At 40.3% G+C, this 20,736-nt stretch overlaps 1 protein-coding gene and 1 long non-coding RNA gene across 3 annotated transcripts in view; one reads left to right on the plus strand and one right to left on the minus strand.

The window, feature by feature from the left end:
- LOC134158303 (uncharacterized) overlaps positions 1–17,314 on the plus strand; it is a 120,689-nt gene extending 103,375 nt beyond the window's left edge. The window contains exon 3 of the long non-coding RNA XR_009962708.1: positions 17,096–17,314. This is a non-coding gene — a long non-coding RNA (uncharacterized LOC134158303). The remainder of the gene's footprint in view (positions 1–17,095) is intronic.
- Positions 797–9,749, minus strand: TASL (TLR adaptor interacting with endolysosomal SLC15A4). Of its 2 annotated transcripts, XM_062608062.1 has the most exons (3): positions 9,405–9,749; positions 5,396–5,484; positions 797–2,886 (listed from the first exon to the last, which is right to left on the minus strand). In XM_062608062.1, exon 3 carries the CDS (start codon positions 2,883–2,885, stop codon positions 2,028–2,030), a length of 858 nt encoding a protein of 285 aa, XP_062464046.1. In that variant the 5' UTR covers position 2,886; positions 5,396–5,484; positions 9,405–9,749; the 3' UTR covers positions 797–2,027. The 2 variants fall into 2 exon arrangements, with proteins under 2 accessions (XP_062464046.1, XP_062464044.1); XM_062608060.1 differs by lacking the exon at positions 5,396–5,484 and having other exon boundaries at positions 9,405–9,745.
- Positions 17,315–20,736: the final 3,422 nt, after the last annotated feature.

The raw sequence follows: 20,736 nt of genomic DNA on the forward strand, positions 1-20,736 counted from the left end.
GGAATCAAGATCCGGACTTCTGAGTAACAGACGATAAAGTGACATTTTGTTTGCGCAGGACCTGGTCTGTGGAGTGGGTAGAGTTGAGTGTAAGAATCAATTATATTCTCTGATGAAGGTGCCAGCTCTTTCAGCAAGGGTATTGATTTATGTATTTCACCCTGAAAGTTGCTTTCTACTACATCTTTTGCTACTAAAATTCAGTGATGTGAATGTCAATAGGCATGAACAAAATCCCAGTGTTTTGAAAAGCCTGAATCTGTAGGACATAAAACTACAATATTTGATTGCTTTTTCTGTCCTCTGCAAGCCATTTCATAGATTCTAGTGTATCTTTTTATTCTGGAAGAATTTTGAGAGATTTGCTGGTAATGGATTTTGCATACAGAACACGTGTGTGCCTGTGCATTACCATGAATGGTATTTTCTCTTAAAAATAGCAATTTTTTTCTATTTTTAAAATTAATTTGATCACAGTCTAGAAATATCATATGCCAGAAATTATCTGTCTTGAATTGCTGAATAATAGTATTTGGGTAGGCTGCTATGGCAACAGATATACAGACTCTGGATTCACACATAAAAAGGTTATTATGGCAACTGATTTTTGGATACCCCTTCATTGCACTAGCAGGAAAATATACTGAGTTAACCCAGTAACCTCTGAAAAGACAGCAGCAATAGAATAAACTATTTTACATTTGTTCTGAAATATAGGTAAAGGCATGACTTACATTAACAAAAAAAAAAAAAAGAGAGTAAGAGCACAAAGGCCAGAACAACACTGTGGAATCAATAATGTGAAGGAAATATTAATATTTATGATAAATTAGTATTAACATTATACTTGGAAACCAATAACGGATTGGCATTGACAACATGTTCTACATGAGACAGACTGAAAGTAGGTAACCATCCTTGCCACAATTGCCACAAGGCTGCTCTTTTTATTTTCTTCTTTTGTAAGACTTAGTGAAATTTTGCAAAAAACAGCCACCCTGTTATAAATACATCAGGTTCAAATTATACACATGATACACAGCAATGATGCTAACAAAAGAAGTGGTTAGCTGAGCTGCTGAGCAGTCTGTTTCAGTTTTCCTTCTGCATTCAGAGGAAATGTTCACATTAACTAAATGGGCTTTGGAATAACCCTTACTTTTCAATGTGCAATTATCTTAAAGGACAATTCCTCCTTTTCCCCCTTTGCTATCATCACTATCCCCACACAACCACTCTGCAGCTACAGGTCTGTAAGTAGCTGGCAGAGGTGATGTCTGTCTGTGACTGCAGGTCATCAGCAACTGTTTTAATGGTTCAGTCCAGTGCAAACACGCAGGTACACATGCACGCTGTTTGGAAACAGTTTGTCTTTACAAAAAGGGCTGATAACTTTTGCACAGGAAGACACCAAGTAAACAATCAGGGTTAGTATAGAAGAAACCATAAAGTGCCTATCCCTTAATATCTTTAAGGATAAATTACAAAAGTTTTTGAGGGATGTCTTAAGTAAAGCCACTTGGGGCAGGGAGATGAACTAGATAACATCCTAAATTCTGTATTTGTGTGGCTCTGCCACCACTGGGCTTGTGCTTGTGTGGGTGCAAGCCTCCGCTGCACACAGACCCTGAGGTAGGATGGCAGACTCCAGACAGAGAAAAGTTGAAATAATATGTCAAGCATGTGGGGAGGAAGGAGAGTCATATGCTCTTACTCATTTTTCTACAAAACATTTTGAAAACATCTGAGGCTCACTGAAATAATCCTTTAAGGAAAAAACTATTTTTTAAAAAAAAGGCAAAAAACCAAAAAAGCCCAACCCAATAAATCACCTGCTCCACAATAGGGACTGCAGAGTACAGATATTTTCACTTATTTAATACATACTGAAAGGTTTAATTTAAATGGTAGATAGTAAATGCATTTTTAAGAAGCACAAAAATGTCTTAAAAAACTATAAATTGACCTTGCAGAACATAAAAGCTTTCTAACAGCAGACATGCAAATACTATGCATTAGTGTGGCTGTTACTGGGAAATATGCAGACTAGGTGTGCTAATTTCTGAGGATATTTTTCCACTGGCTATTTGTAAGAAGCGGCTAATGACAATGTCCTTGGCCTTGGTGGTCTCCATATTCCTCTCCCGTGATATCTGCGTGCTGATTTGATCTACATTAGCCATGATAAGTTCCGAGGCCAGGATGTGAGTGGGGGATGCCCTGTTTGCTGTGCTATCCATGATGTACTGCTTATAGAGTTCCACCAGCTTCTGTTCGAGGTAGTTGTTCAGGGCTGAGTCAGAGAGGGGCTGCTGGTGGGGCACTAAGCTCGCCAGCCGCCAGCATGAGGAATAGCCTTGGGCCGGCTTGCGAACGGTGTCACTGGTGGGGGGGGCCCTCATGGACTCCATGGGGGGAGGAATCTCTGAGGACTCCAAGAAGGGGCCGATGCCACTGTCACAGGTAAAATCTGTCGTCACTGAGCTCATCGGTACCACGTAGTCCCCAGCTATATGCAAATCGTTGTAGTTCTTACAAATGCTTTTGCAGGAAGGTGGAACCAGGTAGGTGTCTTTTTTTGTCAGCCCCTCACAGACATGCATAGATGAAGATGGCTGCTCCATGGTTGCAGGGTGCTGTGTAGGTTGTAGATTATCCTTCTGCCTCCTGCTACGCTTGCTACCTCTAGAGCAGACAGAGGAAATGCACTTGCCAGCATATCTGCATCTCTGAAGGAGGTTTTTTCCTTGTGCTTCATCCTTGGAAGAATAATTAATGGACTTCATTTCATAAACCACTTCCTCAGCCGAACTCTTGCTGTAGAGCTCACGATTCAGGTCTTCACAAGGGTAGGCAATTCTGTAAAGGTAACCTTCTGACAGCATCCTTCACCAAAGGTAAGGAGCCACCAGAAGACAGAAAAATTACAAGAAACCATTAGTTCATTACAAACACATTGAGTGGTGATTATACTGGAAAGTCTGATACTAGATTCAAAGAGATGTTTCCAATTTGGACGTGAACAAGAGTGTCCTTCTAAAAGACTTGAGGCAATGACTGATCAGCTAGTCTCCCTGTTGTGATGTGAATTCAATCACATCAAAACATATTCTGTACAACATAACATATGGCATGTCCAATACTTCCAACAACAGTGAGCAGAGAAGAGATGAACAAGAAGTGATTTGTTGTCATAATAATTGCTGTAATATCTTACACTTAAGTATCCATATTTTTGCCCTTAACTTCAGTAAGAAGTCAAAGGGGTTCGCCTTCTTCACATATACTTTGAAGCAACCTTTGTTTTGTGGTTTGTCAGCTGCCTTGATCTATGTTGATTTGGGATTCATATTGAGAATATCACCCCTTCTGTTCCAGACTAATCAATGATTGTGGTTCCTTTTTCATTAACAGGTGTCACATCATTAAATTAGCACTTCGCACTTCTCTATGCAAAGCAGATTGGAATTAATTGTCTCTAACTTTTAGACATGAAAATGTCAGTGGCAAAAGCAAGGCTTTTTGGAGGCACAATTCATCTGGCTTTTTTAAGACACCTATGAGATGAATTGTGGCCTAGATTTGCTTATCACTCTCCAGTTACTATAAAAGGATCTTAAACTGACTACCCTAGATGTAGAAATCTGCAGTGTACTTTTGAAGGGACATATTTCAGGGCAATGCATAGGAAAGTGCACATTTCAGAAGTACTCTGGCTCCTTCACTGTTGGATTAGTCATGAGTACCACCACCAGCTCTGAAATCAGTTTTTCACTGTGTTTCTACAAAGGCACAGTCAGGTTCCAGCAATCACTAACTCACTCCACAATATGAACAGGCAGCTTAGTCTCAAAAGCTGCACAGACATGTTAGTAATGAATGACAGGACTTGCTAGCAAGGACAAACATGCATCTGCACATCAGCAAATGTTCTGCCCAAGCTTTACAGCTCCACTATAACATAATTGTTCTTAAGCCCACTTCTGCCTTTTCTTTTAATAGATGCCAAGGAAATGGTCAGTGAAAAAGATGTCCCTAAAAAAAAGATATGGTGTGGTCTAGCAAAAAGAAAGTAAATGTTAAGTAAAAGTTAAAAGAAAAACTGTTCTTTTCTTTCTATAGTACAAAATGAGGAACAAATAACTTGTCTTTGTTTTAATAATGAGTACTTCTCTTCATTTATTATTTAATCCAATTATATAATTTTAATCCTTAACGTATACTGACTCTGCAGATATGAACATATGTTCCACTTATTTGACAGTTTGCCTATTTCACAACACACGCTGTGATGCAGCACCAGAATGGGAACATCTTCCCACAAACTGTGAATGGGGAGGTGTCATCTCTCTGGCACACACTGCACTACCCCATGCTGCTGTAGAATGTTCGACTGATCTTTTCCAAGAGTCAGTGGACTCTCATTTCTTAGCAAAGTATTTCATGTGTCACAGTTGGAAGTACAAAATGCTGCACTAATAACAAATGTTGGCTATATCCCATCCAAGCATGGATATAGACTTCATGCTGATGTTACGAAGGAGACAGCGTGAGAAAAGACTTTCCTCAGGAGGAAGGAGGAAATCACTTCCACATTATGAAGAGGGTTGGAGGGAAAATGGACTTCCTTCAGAAGGAAATACTCACAGAAAATTAAATGTGTCCAAACACTTGCTTTGGTGACCCTGGATCCTGCCTTCTGCTGCTAGTTGTGTGAGATTTCCCACAGGCAGGTAACATCTCATGAAAAGTGATCTATTTACACAACGAGGGGGGGAGTGGAAATCACTCTTGGGTCTTAGTATTCCTTGCAGTATGCTTCTGTTCCCTTGCTTTAGTTTTTAGCTGTAATATAGGTGCTACCACAGAAAGCTTAGCCAAATGCTAGAGCTACTCAGGTTATCAATGCACCCCACTTTCTCTTCTTCAGTTCCTCTCTTCTGCAGTGCAAAGGCTATTCCCTTCCCCCCAGTCATCTAGGGCCCAGATGGCCTGATTTCAAAGGCACTACGAAAGTTGGCAAGAATGAGTCTGGAATTCCTATACGGTTAATCCTATGCTTAATTTTAATGTGGATTCTGAGAAATAAATGGAACATACGGCCTGTTCACTGCTCAACCAACGTAGGCAAAGCCAATTGTGTGCAGGCAGCATGTGACACTTCTGTCTTTCCTACTACCCAGATGTTTGTTGTTTCTGTCATAAGGTGATACATTAGAGAAATGAAACCGATGGTTTCATTTCTTTGCACTGCCTTCTGCAATACTTATTTTAAGAGTTTCAGAGCATGATGTCTGAGACAGGAGTGGAAACAAAAGAACTGGAAAATTGAAAAGGATTAGGCTTCCATCCTGCTTAGGAGTTGTGTGTTTTGTTAAATGAGTTACAAGCTTACCCTTCGAAGCTGGCAAGGACTGTTGCACTAATCTGTTCCCAGCTCTGCAAGGAAATCTGATTGAAGTTTTGATAGGCAGTGCTGAGAGCCTGAATGCAAAAGAGACGTTCTGGTACTTAATATAACATATAACTGTGTCAAGTTGTCATTCCATCATTACCAGTTGCTCGTCACGCAATTGGGTCACCTTTAATTTTTGTATTTTATGTCTGATAAGGATGACAGTTTTCATTAATTCTACTTCTCGTGCCCCTTCTCTTAATCCCCCTTCAACGTCTCAGTCACATGTATGTACCAGGACTCCAAGTGCATGGGGATTTTATCTATTGTCTTTCAATATTTTGGGGTTTGTGCTCCTTAAATTCAGATTTCACTTCCCTCTTCATGAAAATTACTGAATTACTTTCCTTGCACAAGGAAAAACAGTCCCTTTTATAATTCTGATCTGATACATTTGCATGCAAGGTGAACAAAGAGATTCTTCCTTGTGTGGCTACTGTTCTGGCAATGGGAGCTCACTACATTCTGTTCAAGCCTGGTAGAGACAGTAAGAGAAGACTGTACAGTTCACACTCATTTCTATCTGACATAGTCTTTATTACTGTCAGATGATCTTAAAAACTCATGTCTTGCCTGGGGTTTTTGTTCGGTTCTTCAGTGTAAGAAAAGCCTAAATGCAGGATGAATGTTTAAAGCTTTGTGGAAAATTCAGTGGTATTGCCAGTATTTTCTGAGTGGCAGCAAGTCTGCTGGGTTATAATGCTTAGAGATGGTGACAGTGTTTGCATAAAGACCTCAGATTAGAGTCTGGGAGCAGGCAAACAGAATGTGAGTTCTTGGCTCAGGATAAGCAAAACAGTTAAGGAAAACCTGAGAAGTGTACACAAAGAGGTATGATAAATTGTGTCCTATATACAAACCTGAGCAAGATAAAAAGTTGCTAGGGAGAATGGAAAGAATGTGGTGCCAGCTGGGATCACAGCTCTGTAGAGAAAGGAACATTCTTTTGCATTGCAAAAAGAGGGGATAGAAACTCATATAAGAAACAAGCTTGCTTTGTGTACGTCTGGCTTTAAGATCCCTACTGAAAGCAAGGCTCTGAATGGCACTAAAGTTGCTCTGCTGGTGGTTAGAGATCAAGTTTTATCACAAGGTATACCTTAACTTCTAGCTGACTTACTAGATGGGCTTCTCAATGAGATTTTAGTTCCCGTGTCTCAGACTCAAATCCTGTGGAGCCATCTGTAGCATTTTTTCAACATTTTAAGAAATAATTTTCCAGTCTGTGGAGATACAGCAGATTCCCTCACTGTGGTTTGGGATCTATCTCAGGTTGCACGACATGCATGCAAGAGTTCACCTGGCAAGCAGGATGGGCTGGAGAGCAAGCCTGTGTATGCTTCAGTACCTTCCACTGCTGTGAAACAGCTCCCAGGAAGCCTCCGTGTATCCAGCGTAGGGAAATCAGGAGAGTGAAGAAGGTAGTATAATGACCTGTGCCTATGGATGAATATAGCCTTTCCTTAATGCCTGAAACCCGCTTGATCTTTGATATCTGAACCCCATCTGATAAGGGCTGTCTCTAGTGCCTGGGGCTGGCTTGGGTACAGGTAATGCTGATGACAGGAAACTGCGTGGTGAGGTGGATGCATCAGGAGGGAAAGCCATCTTACAGAGAGACCTGGACGCGATGGCAAAGTGTGTCAGGAAGAACTGTCTTTGTCAACAAAGACAAGCACAAGGTCCTGCACATGAGACAACATAACCAAATGCCCAGTACAGGCTAGAATCTGAAATGGCTATGGAGAAGCCTTGGTGAAAGGGACCTGGTGGAGTCACCAGTGCTGGAGGTTTTCCAGATGGACAGGGTGCTAGATAATCTCATATAGTTTCCCTTCCCCATGAAAGGTTGGACCAGATGATCTTTCAAGGTCCTTTTCAAACTGGGCTGTTCTATGATTCTATGATAAGCACAGTTGCTACTTGAGGTAGGTGTTGGCCCACTTTGTCCGTGGCAGAAGAGAAGAGGAATAGCTAAAAGGCACTTTTGCAGAAGCATCCAAATACTATATGCTACTTGTGTAACTTCCTCTCCCTGCTGCTGCTGCTCTGGAAGTTGTGGGACCTGTGAGACTGCACCGTGAAGTTCTTTCAGCAACAGTCAAGAATCAAAGCCCTCTTGCTCCCTCCCCACAGCGCTCTGCTCTGATCGTTCGGTCTTCTCACAGAAGAAAACACAAGCCCTGCTCTTCTTTATTCACATGTCAATAGTTCAAGAGATGAAGGAATGCTAGGAGTACCTCTCCCACAGGGGAATACGAGCTGACTTGGGGATAATAATTAGAGTAGGCTTGCGAGGATAATAATCCTGTATTTCAAGAGTATGTGGGAATGCCCTTGAAGGATAGGCTGAAGCAAGCGAGGAGAGGTATCTTCCCCAAGAACACATGATACTTTATATGTCTTCTGTACTGTTGAATGTTCCTGTTATACAAGTGTCTACCCATTTTTAATCATGCTAAATGGATGGCAGTGAGCTTTGGGAGCACCTGATTTCTTTCATTTAGGAAAAAAATACATTCTTATTGTATTGTTTGAGTATTGTTTTATATTTCAGTGGAGTTGGGGGCACAGGCTTCCATAAAAATACAATTAAGAGTGTATGTGGGTAAATACAGTTTCTTGAGCTCTCAAATAATTTCCCATCTAAGCCTGTTTTATCAGTTCAAGTTCCTTGAAACTTCATACAGAGCAAGCCTGGTTCATAATTTCTCACATTTTTCTTAGTCATCTAGACCCATACAAAGTTGGTTTAGGATATCATCCATCTCGTTTGCCAACATTTTACATCTCATATCCACAGCTGTAAGCAACAACATGAAATGTGAGGCAGGACAGAATTGGGCACTACATTCATAATCATAGAATCGTAGAATGGTTTGGGTTGGAAGGAACCTTAGAGATCATCTAGTTCCAATTCTCCTGCAATAGGTAGGGACACCTTCCACTACACTTTGCTCTCATGTCTTTCTGGGGTGGAAATAATCTCATGTTTTGGGATTTCTGTGTTTATTTTAATGAGTTGTTAGTTGTTATCATGACTGAACTATATGGACTGCAGTATTTTGTATCTAAGCAGTTGAAGTAAAGGGGAAATAAATTCATGTGCACTCTTACAGAAGAGAATACACTTTCTAGAAGTGAAAAGAATAAATGCTAAAGTAAGACAGATAGAAAAGGCTGAAGGGGTTTCCCAAGAGATCGAAGGGAAATGATGCACTAACGGACATTGAAACATTAGTCACATCTGCTATACAGTATAAAAACTAGGGGGAAGGGTGCATGTTGTATGTGTATACCCATGTCAAGCTCTGAATTAGAAGCAAATGAAAAAATTTGCTATGAATCAGGAAAATAAACTGATAACACTTGTTTATACCTTTTAATGTCATCTTGGTCTGAGAGAAGCCTAAGCTTTTTTCTATTAATTCTTTTTTAATACAATGCCCAAGTTTATCTGTTATGATGCCTTTTTTTATTTCTAATCTACAAATGGAGTACTCCCAATCAAGGACATTAGTTAGACAGTATACTAACATGCACAGAAAGACCAATTAAAATACTAGAACTATGATAAAAGCAACACACTTGGTAAGGCTCCCTTTTGAAAGTATCCTAAAAACCCCCCATTTCTTACTATGCTTTTATGAAAGGCTTTAGAAATACCAGAGGAACAATTTCTTGTTTGTATTTCAAAGTTGCATAGCAATCAGTCAGCCACGGTTGTGAAGAAGGCACTTTTTAAATGTTCCCATCACTCCTTAAGGCAGCAGAAACTGCATGTGGTCAGTGGATGAGATGCTCCAAACACACACATGCATACAAAACAGAAAAAGTACATCTCCATTTTACCAGCTGCTATCCCACACAAACAGAACTGAGCCACTTTGATAAGCAAGAGCAACACTTTCATGCATTTATATAATGCATAGCATATTTTAGTTCTTACCTCCAAAGATACAGCAGCAGACCAGGTACAGGAAATTTGTTGTCTTCTAACCAGTTTAAAGCTTCCTGTGAGTCTGTCCTACCCCAAAATGCAACACTCTGTTTTTATTTCCTTTTTAAATACACTTCTAAGATGACGTGTTTTATTTCTACTCCTCTATAGCACAGAAGTATAGAAAGAAAGTCCCTTAGGAGATGAGGGGTTTTTATAACTGACTGAACAGCAGCATGCTGAACTTGCTTCCTCTTTTATGTCTAAACGAAACTTTGTTGTGAAACCGTGTGCTGTTAAAATAGCTGATTGCAACACACTCAGTCGAGGACTTCTCTTTATTAACTGTTATTAAAAAACAAAAAAAAACTAGTGAATTGAACAGCTAGAACAATCTTAGAGAAACTGCTTATTTGTTGGCAACTTTATAGTGTATCCTGCTTCAACCACTACCTATCGTTTTCCTTTTAATTGACACCTCAAGACATCTAGATATGTCAAGATTGTCATGCCAAATAGGTAGGAAGACTGAGATGTCAAAGCAGAAATGCATATCCCAGCAGGCCTACTTTGTTGTCTGCAGACCCTCACATATCTCATCTTCCACCAAGCCATACAGCTCAGCTAGTTTATCAGGTTTTGCTTGGAATCTGCAAAACCTGTCATGAAGAAAGTTAGATTTGAGATGCTCTTGGTACCTCGGTGCCTGCCATCCCCACAAAGGCAGCTTGTCTTAGCAGGGGCAGTGTATGAAAATACCTTGGGCAAGGGGGAGTTCACCCTCCAAGCTTGAGGTGTACGGACAGCGAATAAGGATTTGAGATTGTTGTTAGAGTATTCCTTAAAGGGCATATTCCTTATGAGGCTTTGAGCAACCTGTTCTACTGGAAGGTGTCCCTGCCCATGGCAGGGGGGTTGGAACCAGATGATCTTTAAGGTCCTTTCCAACCCAACCGATTCTACGATTCTATGACAGAGGATAAGTACTGTTTAAAGGATGTAACTGGAGTGTCTGAATGGATCCCAAAAGGATGTACAGAATTTGCTTAAAAACCCATCATCAGGCATCCATACTTTGCAATAATAAGAGAAATATATTTTCATTCTCAGGGTATTTTAATTCCCTTCCTGAGTTTTTTCTCAGAAACCTCCAACTCTGCCAGCTAGAAAAATATGAGGCAGTACAACATTTCTCTTAACATAATTTTTCTAAATATTCCCTGTGATATGGTACATAACTGGGAGTAGCATACAAAGTCTTCTTAACCATAGGCATGGAAAAAGTACATATGGTCAGTCTGGCCTTACTGGCCTTACACCACTAGCTAATGCATACAATAGTTTAATCAAATAATGTTGTACCAAATCATATGCTATGCTAAGATCAACAGCATCTAAAAAGCACAAAAACTGGGGGAAAAAAAAGGCAGTTTAATGCAAATCTCAATAGAGGGCTTTGCTGTAAAAGTGGTCCTGTGGAAACAAAGCTCTGTAGTAACAGCCAACTCTTTTATGCTTAACATCAATATTATTGATTTTTTTTCTCTGATCTTTCACTGGTACTGCGGGCCAGTGTCAGGTCTTGTCAAATATATGCAGGCCCAACATTTTTTTCAGTGTTTCTATATTTGGTTGAAATAGTATTGAGGGGAGCAAGAAATAAATTGCTGGGAAATTTTACTTCTTTTGTATATCCAGAGATCTTTATATACACAGAAGCTCAGCATTTCTCTTTAGACTGTTGGGAAATAACTTTGGTACTATAAAAAAGCGTTTCTGTAGAGGTCCTCAGAAAGTTTTCAAAATACATTAGAAATTATCTAAGTCCATGTAAAAACAGCCAGATACAAATGGGCAGATTTTCTAAACGTAAAAAGTGCTTCCACAGCCAGAAAAGCACAGCTACCCAGCACCACTGAAAACTAAATCTGCTTTTTAGAAATACCTCAGTATGGATTCAAGACTTGCCTTCGGGCACTTAGATTTGGAAAAAATAAATGGCTTTATTTTTTCTTCCCCAGGCATGCGCATGTAATGTTTTTAGTGCTCTAGAGGAAGTCAAACATTATCTGTATTTGTACACAGTAGCTGTATGTGCCTATGGAAGGGAGATGTAGAACTGTATGACAGGAGAGGTAAAGCTTTAGCACCTTAGGGAGTCTCAGTCAGTCTCCTCATCTGTAAATGTAGCTCAGATTGTCTGAGGCAAAGAAAATTTATTTTTATCAGTGTACTCCACTACGGCAAGCCCAGGGCATCAAGAATGTGCTATCCCCAGTCCCACAAGTGAAAAGGAAAACATTTGGAGTAAGTTGCACAGTTCCCTGTTTCCTTCTCTACCACATTCTTTCTACTGACAGAGAGTTTTCTCCAGGGAGCTGCTTTAATTTTGACCCTATGTACACCTTAGCTTTTTATTTCAGTTCAGGAGTTTATTTCCAAAACAAATCTGCCAGTTGCATGCCCTTACTATGTTTTGCCTCTTTTAACCATGTGAAGCAGATTCCTTTTGGATGAAGCTCAGCAGGGGGACACTCACCAGGACCATACTTCAAATGTACCATGGCCAAGTTTCCTCATGGGCTTTCACAGGACACAGCGGAGCTAGTCAAATCTGACCACCCCAGAACATGTACACCATGGAGGTAGGGTTTCAGCACCAGCTGTTTCACTGTTCACATCTGCTCCAAATGTGGCGCACTATTGGCTGATGTAAGCAGAACAGAAAAATGTTGTCAAGGGACTCATCTATAGGATTCTACTGGACAGTTTATCATTTCTTCACCAAGTAACCCTTGCCCACTGACGCCATTCACCTAGCATGTCTCAGTATGTTGTAACTGATAATGTTATACTGTCATAAACACAAGGTTGAAGTTCCTTTTGTACACCTACACACTCCACTACAGAGGTTCAGTATAAATAAATCTCTGCTTAGCCTAGGCCTGTTTTGTTGAGAAGTGCAAAGCAGCTGCCTGTCACTTGTAGGTGAAATGTTTGCGTTCTAGAAATAGTAAGTTGGGAGCCTTTGAGAGGATCAATATTCCATAGCTTTTTGCGAAAATTAATAGTAGGCATAAGTGCCGAAAATAAATCAATTTTCATGCATATATTCAAGCAGGCATGTACAAAGTAAGCTCAATGAGGTTATCAAACAATTATAGCTCTATCCCCTTTTGGTATGTCTATGCCATTAACTAGGAATTTTGAAATTCAAAAGGTCAAAGACAACACCATAAGATTACCACCTAGTTTAATTACTTCATGCAATATGATGACAAAGGGAATATTTTGAATCCTTTTGGTCATTGGAAGGGAAGAGGTTACTGAAGGAAATAAGCACATTATCCAGTGCTTCATCATAAAGAACAATCATGAATGATTTGTATTACTTACAGCAGCAAAATCACTTATATTTCAAGTTTCCCAGGATGCCATATTTGATTAGAATCTGAAGCTCAGTTTCCAATGCATCAATTACACCAATATAATCACTTATTTGAGTAAAACATCAGTCTTTAAACAGGAAAGAAGCCTCCACTGTGCACAGTTTTCTTTCCTCTCTCTTAATTACCTGAAGTAGAAAAAAGATCAATATAATTTTCTAGGTAAAATGCAAGGATTCCCATCATCCACAGGCATGCAGGAAAGACTTGTTTTCAGATATCCATCTGAATGGAGCCTCATGGACGAACTACTCCAGCCCTCCACCTGTAAGGTGGAAGAAAGGTGGCTGTTGGCATCATCATCTTTTTGGCCACATGCATCTAAATAGGAAGAAAAGGGCTTAGATGCATAGACAACCTTTGAAGCTCTGGAAAATGTTGGGGAGTTTTGGTGCCCACCTGTATTTATTACTTCCAGGTGCCCATAGCCAGCAACTGCACCCACAGCTCAGAAGTCTGGCTATGCTTGGGTCCCAGAGCCTTAGCTTTAGGAACCGAGTCGGGGAGCACAGCACCTTTCACATCACTAAATTGATCGAATTTTGCACCCAGAGTATGATACTTCAAAATGAAACAGTTGTTTCATCATACAAATGACCACTAAATCTTTTAGTTATCTATGGAGGCAAGAACCATGAATTTCCTGATTTCTTGTTGCATTCTAATATGATTTTTGTACTTCAAGTGACAATGGGATAGGGAACATTTGCTGCCTTACATGCTCCTTCAATAAAATCATAGAATCATAGAATAGTTAGGATTGGAAAGGACCTTAAGATCATCTAGATCCAACACCCCTGCATGGGCAGGGACAACTTCTACTAGACCATTTAACTCAAGACCATGTTCAATCTGGCCTTGAACACTGCCAGGGATGGAGCATTTACCACTTCTCTGGGCAACCTGTTCAGTGTCTCACCACTCTCACAGAAAGAATTTCTTCTTTATATCTCATCTGAACATCCCCTGTTTGAGTTTAAACCCATTACCCCTTGTCCTATCACCAGTCCCTGCTGAAGAGTCCCTCCCCAGCATCCTTGTAGGCCCCCTTCAGATACTGGAAGGCTGCTAGGAGGTCTCCACGCAGCCTTCTCTTCTCCAGGCTGAACAGCCCCAACTTTCTCAGCCTGTCTTCATATGGGAGGTGCTCCAGTCCCTGATCATCCCCACGGCCTCCTCTGGACTTGTTCCAACCGTTCCATGTCCTTCTTATGTTGAGGACACCAGAACTGCACACAGTACTCCAAGTGAGGTCTCATGAATGCAGAGTAGAGGGGCAGGATCACCTCCTTCGACCTGCTGGTCACAATCCTTTTGATGCAGCCCAGGATACGGTTGGCTTTCTGGGCTGTGAGAGCACACTGACACTGGCTGATGTTCAGTTTCTCATCAACCAACACCCCCAAGTCCTTCTCCGCAGGGCTGCTCTGAATCTCTTCTCTGCCCAACCTGTAGCTGTGCCTGGGATTGCCCCGACCCAGGTGCAGGACCTTGCATTTGGCATGGTTAAACTTCATAAGGTTGGCATTAGCCCACCTCACAAGTGTGTCAAGGTCCCTCTGGATGGCATTCCTTCTCTCCAGCCTATCAACTGAATCACATAACTTAGTGTCATTGGCATACTTGCTGAAGGCACACTCAATCCCACTGTCCATGTTACCAACTAGATGCTGAACAAGATCATTTTTCAAACATTGAAAACTTCTTTAAATGCTTGAAATTCATGTAAATCATTTCAGCAATGTGAAAAAAAAAAATCTTAATTATTGGTTTTCACCTGTAAACCTGAGCATGTGTAGCAAATAGGTGTGATCAATATCAGTATTTCAGGTGGCAAATAAATCAGCCACTCCATATCCCTGTATTTCAAAGCACTTCCTGCAGAACAAAAACGTGCCTGAGTCTCTATATCACATCACTTCCTACACAGGAATCCCACAGGGATGTTGTAATGCATTCTTTTCATCACAAGTATGAAATGATTACTCACATATGCTCACTTAATTAAGCAGCAGTTAATTACATCCTGTGCATCAGACAGAAAGGCTTAGCATTGGATTAATAAGACTAACCAGTAGATCTGGGAGGAAATATTTTTGCTGCTTGGAATGTAGCTCCCCTTTTATTGAAGGAGTATCGTCTACAGCAGGGACTCCTGTAGGCCACAGCACCGTCCCTGGAAGAGTGCAGCAGAGTCTGAAGTTGTGTTACCAGTGTTGCCAGAGCTTGGTTTTCTTTCCCTTAGGAGCCCTTTTCTGCTTTTTTGCCCCAGGGTGAGCTCTGGATTCCTTTCTCAGCAGGTCTCCAGATTTAATAAGCTCTAAGCCTCAGAAAATCCCAGCTGATGAGAGGTGAAGCTTGTTGTTCCACCTGTGTGCCTCTTGAGAACAAGGAAGGTTAGAGTCCTCATCTCTGCAGGACTAGCTCAGTACGGTATTGGCAGTTTTCTCCCTGGCTTTCTGTCATATTTCCATTCTGGCTAGACAGACTCTCTGGGATAAACCAGGATTTTCTGTGTAATTCAAAAGGAGGAAATAGTTAATTATATTATGAAAGTTTCAAATGCTATTTTAAAAGGCAACACAGATTGGCTGTAACGCTGCCTACCTGCATAAAATCCTGCCATATGATACATTCCCTAATTACAATGCTTGCATTGAGTCTTTGTTAAAAATAAATCATGTGTCACACTGCTAATGTACTTCTTGGTTCAGTGATACCTAGTCACTAGTGATGACACTTTGAGATCAGGCAAAAAGCTTTTAACTGAAAAACAAGATTGGTCAATAGATAAGATTTTTCTTCCTTTTTAATTTTTTACTATACCTCAGTGTAATGTAATAAAACCAAAGGAAGTCAGACTTCTAAGAAGGAATTTGTGTTGATAGTGTATCAAAATACCACAGCAATTGCAGAAACGCAAGAGGTACTAGAGTTTCGGGTTACTATAGGTGGATTGACAGAACGTAATTTCTATTTAGAGCCATCCAGTGGTGACTGGCTGAATTTCATGTATCTTTTTCTCAAGTACTGGCTCTTAGTTTGACTCTGATTTCCACATCACTCACTTCTTATTCTTTCACCTTTCCAGCAATCATCAAATTCAATTCAAAATTATCTCTGAATTAAGGCACTGTCTTCAGGAGGTTTAAAATGAAGATGACTGTGGAAACCTGGAAGCAGCAACAGAAAAAGCAGTGGATCTGCTGAGTACTTTTAACAAGATAATAATAGAAAACCCTCCTGCACTTACATAAAAACCAGATGCTAACAAACCACTGCCTGTGCTTTTGTTTGAGTTAGGTATTCCTGGGCAACCGTGCCATGAACAAATAAAAAAAGGAAAAGCAGCAAATATGACAGGCTGGAATGACTGCAGACATATCGTCGGTTAACAGAGAAACAATGCTCATTGCAGTTTGCTGCAGAAACAATATCCAGGGGTGTGAGACCTAGCAGAGGGGGTAGAGGGAGAAATGGTAGCATGGACAAGTTTCTGAAAAGCAGACTGAAAATTAAGGGTCGCCAAGTTGATTTTTTGAAAGAGAGGATTGCTGGTAAGAGGCTGGAAAACATTAAGTCAATTAATTATACAGTTACAGAGAACCAAGGAAGCTTTTTCAGATGGAGGCTGAAACTGAGATTTTGCAAGGAAAACTGGTGGTAAAAGGTTATTTAGTTACATTAACAGGAAAACAATTTCAGAAAAATGGATCTAGAGTGATTTCTGAAAATAAATACATCTGTTTAAAGGTTGGACTCAGTGGGTTAATTAAAAGTGTAGTATTGATGTAGCCCTTGGAGGATTTACTGACAATACATATACATATTCAAGAGGACTGGGACAGAAAAAATAAAAAGATTTAGGAATAAGGTACACCAGTTTATATTTAAAAAAAATGCAATTACGAGACTCCAGTGTGTCCCCGCAGAAGGAAGGCCAATATCATCTTGTGCTGCATTAGGCAGAGCATTGCCAGCAGATTGAGAAAGCTGATGCTTCTCCTCTGCTCGTCCCTGGTGATACACATCTGGAGCACATCTGGAGGAAAAGCAGAGACAGCTGGGGCTGCTCAGCTGGGAGAAGAGAAGGCTCAGTGGGATTTATCGATGTGCGTAAATACCTGATGGGGAGAGTACAGACGATAGAGCCAGGCTCTCCTCCATGTTGTCCAGTGACAGGATGAGAGGTAATGGGTACAAACTAAAATATGAGAAATTTCATGATATACAAGACACTTTTTTACCATGAAGGTGATCCAGCACAGGAACAGCTTGCTCAGAGAGGCAGTGGAGTCTCCATCCTTGAAGATACTCAAACTGCAACTGGACACAGCTCTGAGCAACCTGCTCTTGCTGACTCTGTTCTGAGCAGATGTTTGGACCAGATGATTTTGCAGGTGCCTTCCTGCCTCACCTGGTCTGTGACTCTAAATAGGAAGAAGGAAATAAATAGAAAATAATTTGTACAAAAGAAAACAAATACTTCTCTGTGAATGTTTGTTGCTACTGCAACATAGAATAACAGTGATGTGTGAAAATATATCAATACAATACACAAATATGTAGCTGTAAGCACAACACAATAGATAAAAGCTGGCTATGAAACTAGACAAAGAGGTAACAGAATAACCACAAAGGGGAAGAATGGAGACAAAAGGTAAATAAAGACTTTTTTGCTCAAGGTAGCTTTTGATACTTGATAATTTGGGTTTTATTGCCAACAGTGCCAACATCCGCTGTTTCTGAATGAGGTCTGTAAATATTACATTACTAATTTTCTCAACTCATATAATCACTTAATAGCGAGTACTAGTTTATGCAACACTTTCAAGAAAACAAGACAATGTCATGGATTTGGTTACACAAAAGGCAAACAAATTCAACTGATTTCAGTAACCACTAAGTAAAACTGGAAACTAAGAGAAAGCTAACGAAAGAAGGCAGCCACAGGCCAAGTAACTACATTTCCGTAATAGAAGATATTACTGGAAGAAGGCTGAATGCTGGTATCAAGAATCCCCAAAAAGCAGAGAGATTTCTGAAAACCAGAAAGAGGTAGGAAACTTAGAGTCTAGGACAATGTGAATGACACGAGGTTTTGTTTGTTTGTTTGCTTGCTTGCTTGTTTTTAAAAAGCAACTATGAAACCAGGGAGGGTAGGAATAGCCCCTCTAAACTGAGAAGTTTAACTCCTAAGTCAGTATTAAGGAGTGTTTGTATCTTTCTGAGCATTCTAGAAATGCTGAAAAAAGCTTTGCCTGTGCTGTCAGGCAAAGTTGGTTATTTGGGGTGTTATCCTTTAATTTTTTTTAGTTTTTGTTTTGTGTTAGTTGGCATCTTTAGTGACTTGACAAGGCTATTTATTATGAAAGAACTCAATAAATCATCAGAAATTTAGTATTTGCATCATTCCTAATTTTTTTTTGTCACATATCACACCAAACTGCTCAGTTTTACTTACATCATTATTTACAACACAGAAATTGTAATTTAACAGTTACAGTGCCCCTATAGCATCTGTATCACCATCAAGCTGAGGAGACATTCATATTAAGTCAGTCAAGGGAAAATAAAATCATAGAAGTTTGTAAAACAATTGCACACACCCAGATTCTGTGATAAGATAAAGAGCACTTGGCATCACAGCATAATTCACATTCTGCTATGGACTTACTGTTACAAGTAACCAGGAAATATTTCACAACACACTTGACTCACCCATATGTGGCAAATAATGCAGTCAATGGTCACAGAAATTTCCATCTAGATATGTACTATAACACAGTACTTTGAACCCCATATTATTATACCACGGCAAAACTCAGGATTAAGGTTGCTTCCTGCCCTAAAAGGAAGTTGTTTGCTTATCACTCACAGAGTCCAGACTGCAGAGGAAAGTGGTTTTATTGTACATAATATTCTCTGGTAGCCCTGGGGAGCTCTAGAGTATGACTGCTAAGGTCAGATGTCTAAACAGAAGACCTGGTCTCTGATGACCACCCTGAAGGGTTGGACTTTTTTTTTTTTTAACTGAAGTTTAACTGAGTTTGAATCAGCTATATCCTTCTAAAGAAAAGACTGGAAGGGACCATATCTCCATATCTCCCCAGCTACCTCCCACAACTTCTCCAGAGACCCAGTTGCATCTCCAGCATGAAGTATAAGGTCTTCCAAAGAGCAGAAGGTGCTTGGTCACAGCCTTGTTGCCTTTCAGCTGTGGCTAAGCAGAGAATAGAGAGAGATACAACTTCAGCCATTCTGTTGCTTGCTTTCCTGCCAAGCAATGCGACCTCTGGGATGAACTGAGCAGGTCTGACCAGCTCTGCATAGCAATTGAAGGGCACTTCCCATCAAATACACACCTCTTGGAAAAGCCCAGGAAAGAGGAAAACCTACCAGCACTCTGATTCACAACCCTGGCAGCTACACATTGATCCAATCTGTACTGGTAGGATACGGTCTCATGAAATGGGAGGACAGAAGTGGAGAGGGAGAAGGAGAGGAAAGGGGAGAGGCAGAGAGACAGGGAGAGGGGGAGAGAGAGAAAGGGAAAGGGAGAGGGAGAGGGAGAAGATCTACCTCAAAGTGTCTAAGTTATGCCCTTTGCTGATTTCACTGGTAAATTGAATTTCTTATGATTAAGAGGTTGGATCTTCCTCTTAAACGCTGAAATGTTTGCTAATGCAATAAACACCAGCCTAAAATAAGGATCACTGGGTGTCTCTGTAATGCAGGGGAGAGGGAACTTTGCCCTTTCCTCTAGAAAAAAAAATTGTTGTGAAACAATTTGATAAGCTCCTTTATCTGCAGGTTGGAAAAATGATCCTTTTAGGGTTGGCTGTTTTGGATTTTTTTCACATCTTCAGCCCTCAGGCCCACAACCACAGCTTATTAGATTTGCCTGTTGCAGGTGGCATAGGTCATGTTTAAAAGCACAAAGATGAGAGTTTGGGCCTTTTGAGATTTGTATTAGTGAGATAAGAAATATTTTATAAGATATGCTAAGAAATGGACACTCCACCCTTGAATTGCTTCTTCAGAAGAGTACATTGCAGTTCCTTATTCTTTGCTTCCTGAGGTGAATGAACTGATCATTGCTCATAAAATTGTAGAATGAATTTTCCCATGCTCACTGAAATTTGTTATAAACAAGGTAGTCTCTGAACTCAAGTCATCAAAGGAGATAGAGTGATCACATAACAAATACAGTATCGACCCACCAGCCACTCTGCATGCAGAAGTACACAACACATCCAGGCAAAATAGTTTCTCACCTTTCTTCCACAACAGCCCCTTCTTCAATGAGTGACTGCAGAAAAAGTTTCTTTGGGAGGCTGGCTGTTTAAAGTTTAACCGATGAGGGCTTTCTGCAAAGCCAAAAGGTAGTGTGCAGGGTGTTTCTTTCAGGAGGCACTTTCTGTATAACAGTATAAATCTGATCTTCAAACTTTCTAGAACTGGCCTGGAGAAAAGCTAATATTCCAAGCTAAAAATAAAACCTCAGAGTTAATCCATTTTGATGGAAAAATCTCTCCTTTATTTGCTGAAATATATGGCTCTGAATTCACTTTGAAGCATCTGAAATGTTCAGTGCTTAGTTCTGTTATGTAAATCCTAAATCTCTCCTTTCCTGCCCAGTAAACTGTCATGAGAAATATGCTTTCTTATCTGGGATCACCTGTTTCACATACACTGCCTCAGCTGTCAAAATGATAAACAGTAAAACATTCTGCTGACATGCATGAGGAAAACTTAGCATTTCAGCCACAGAAAAGTTCTTTGTTTTAGACCAGCCTTCTAATTATTACAAGATTTTAAAGAGCAAGAGGCAAAAAGAAAATATTAATCAGTCCTTTCAGGAGAAGGTATGGAAAAAAAACCCTTTTATTTGG

Source organism: Pezoporus occidentalis, unplaced genomic scaffold (assembly GCF_034315485.1).
Source record: "Pezoporus occidentalis ecotype Australia unplaced genomic scaffold, CSIRO_AGI_Poc_V1 ctg129, whole genome shotgun sequence".
Classification (NCBI taxonomy): domain Eukaryota; kingdom Metazoa; phylum Chordata; class Aves; order Psittaciformes; family Psittacidae; genus Pezoporus; species Pezoporus occidentalis.

What these genes read in the sequence shown, in the direction of transcription:
- TASL (XM_062608062.1), bottom strand. Translation starts at nt 2,885, where the DNA reads ATGCTGTCAGAAGGTTACCTTTACAGAATTGCCTACCCTTGTGAAGAC.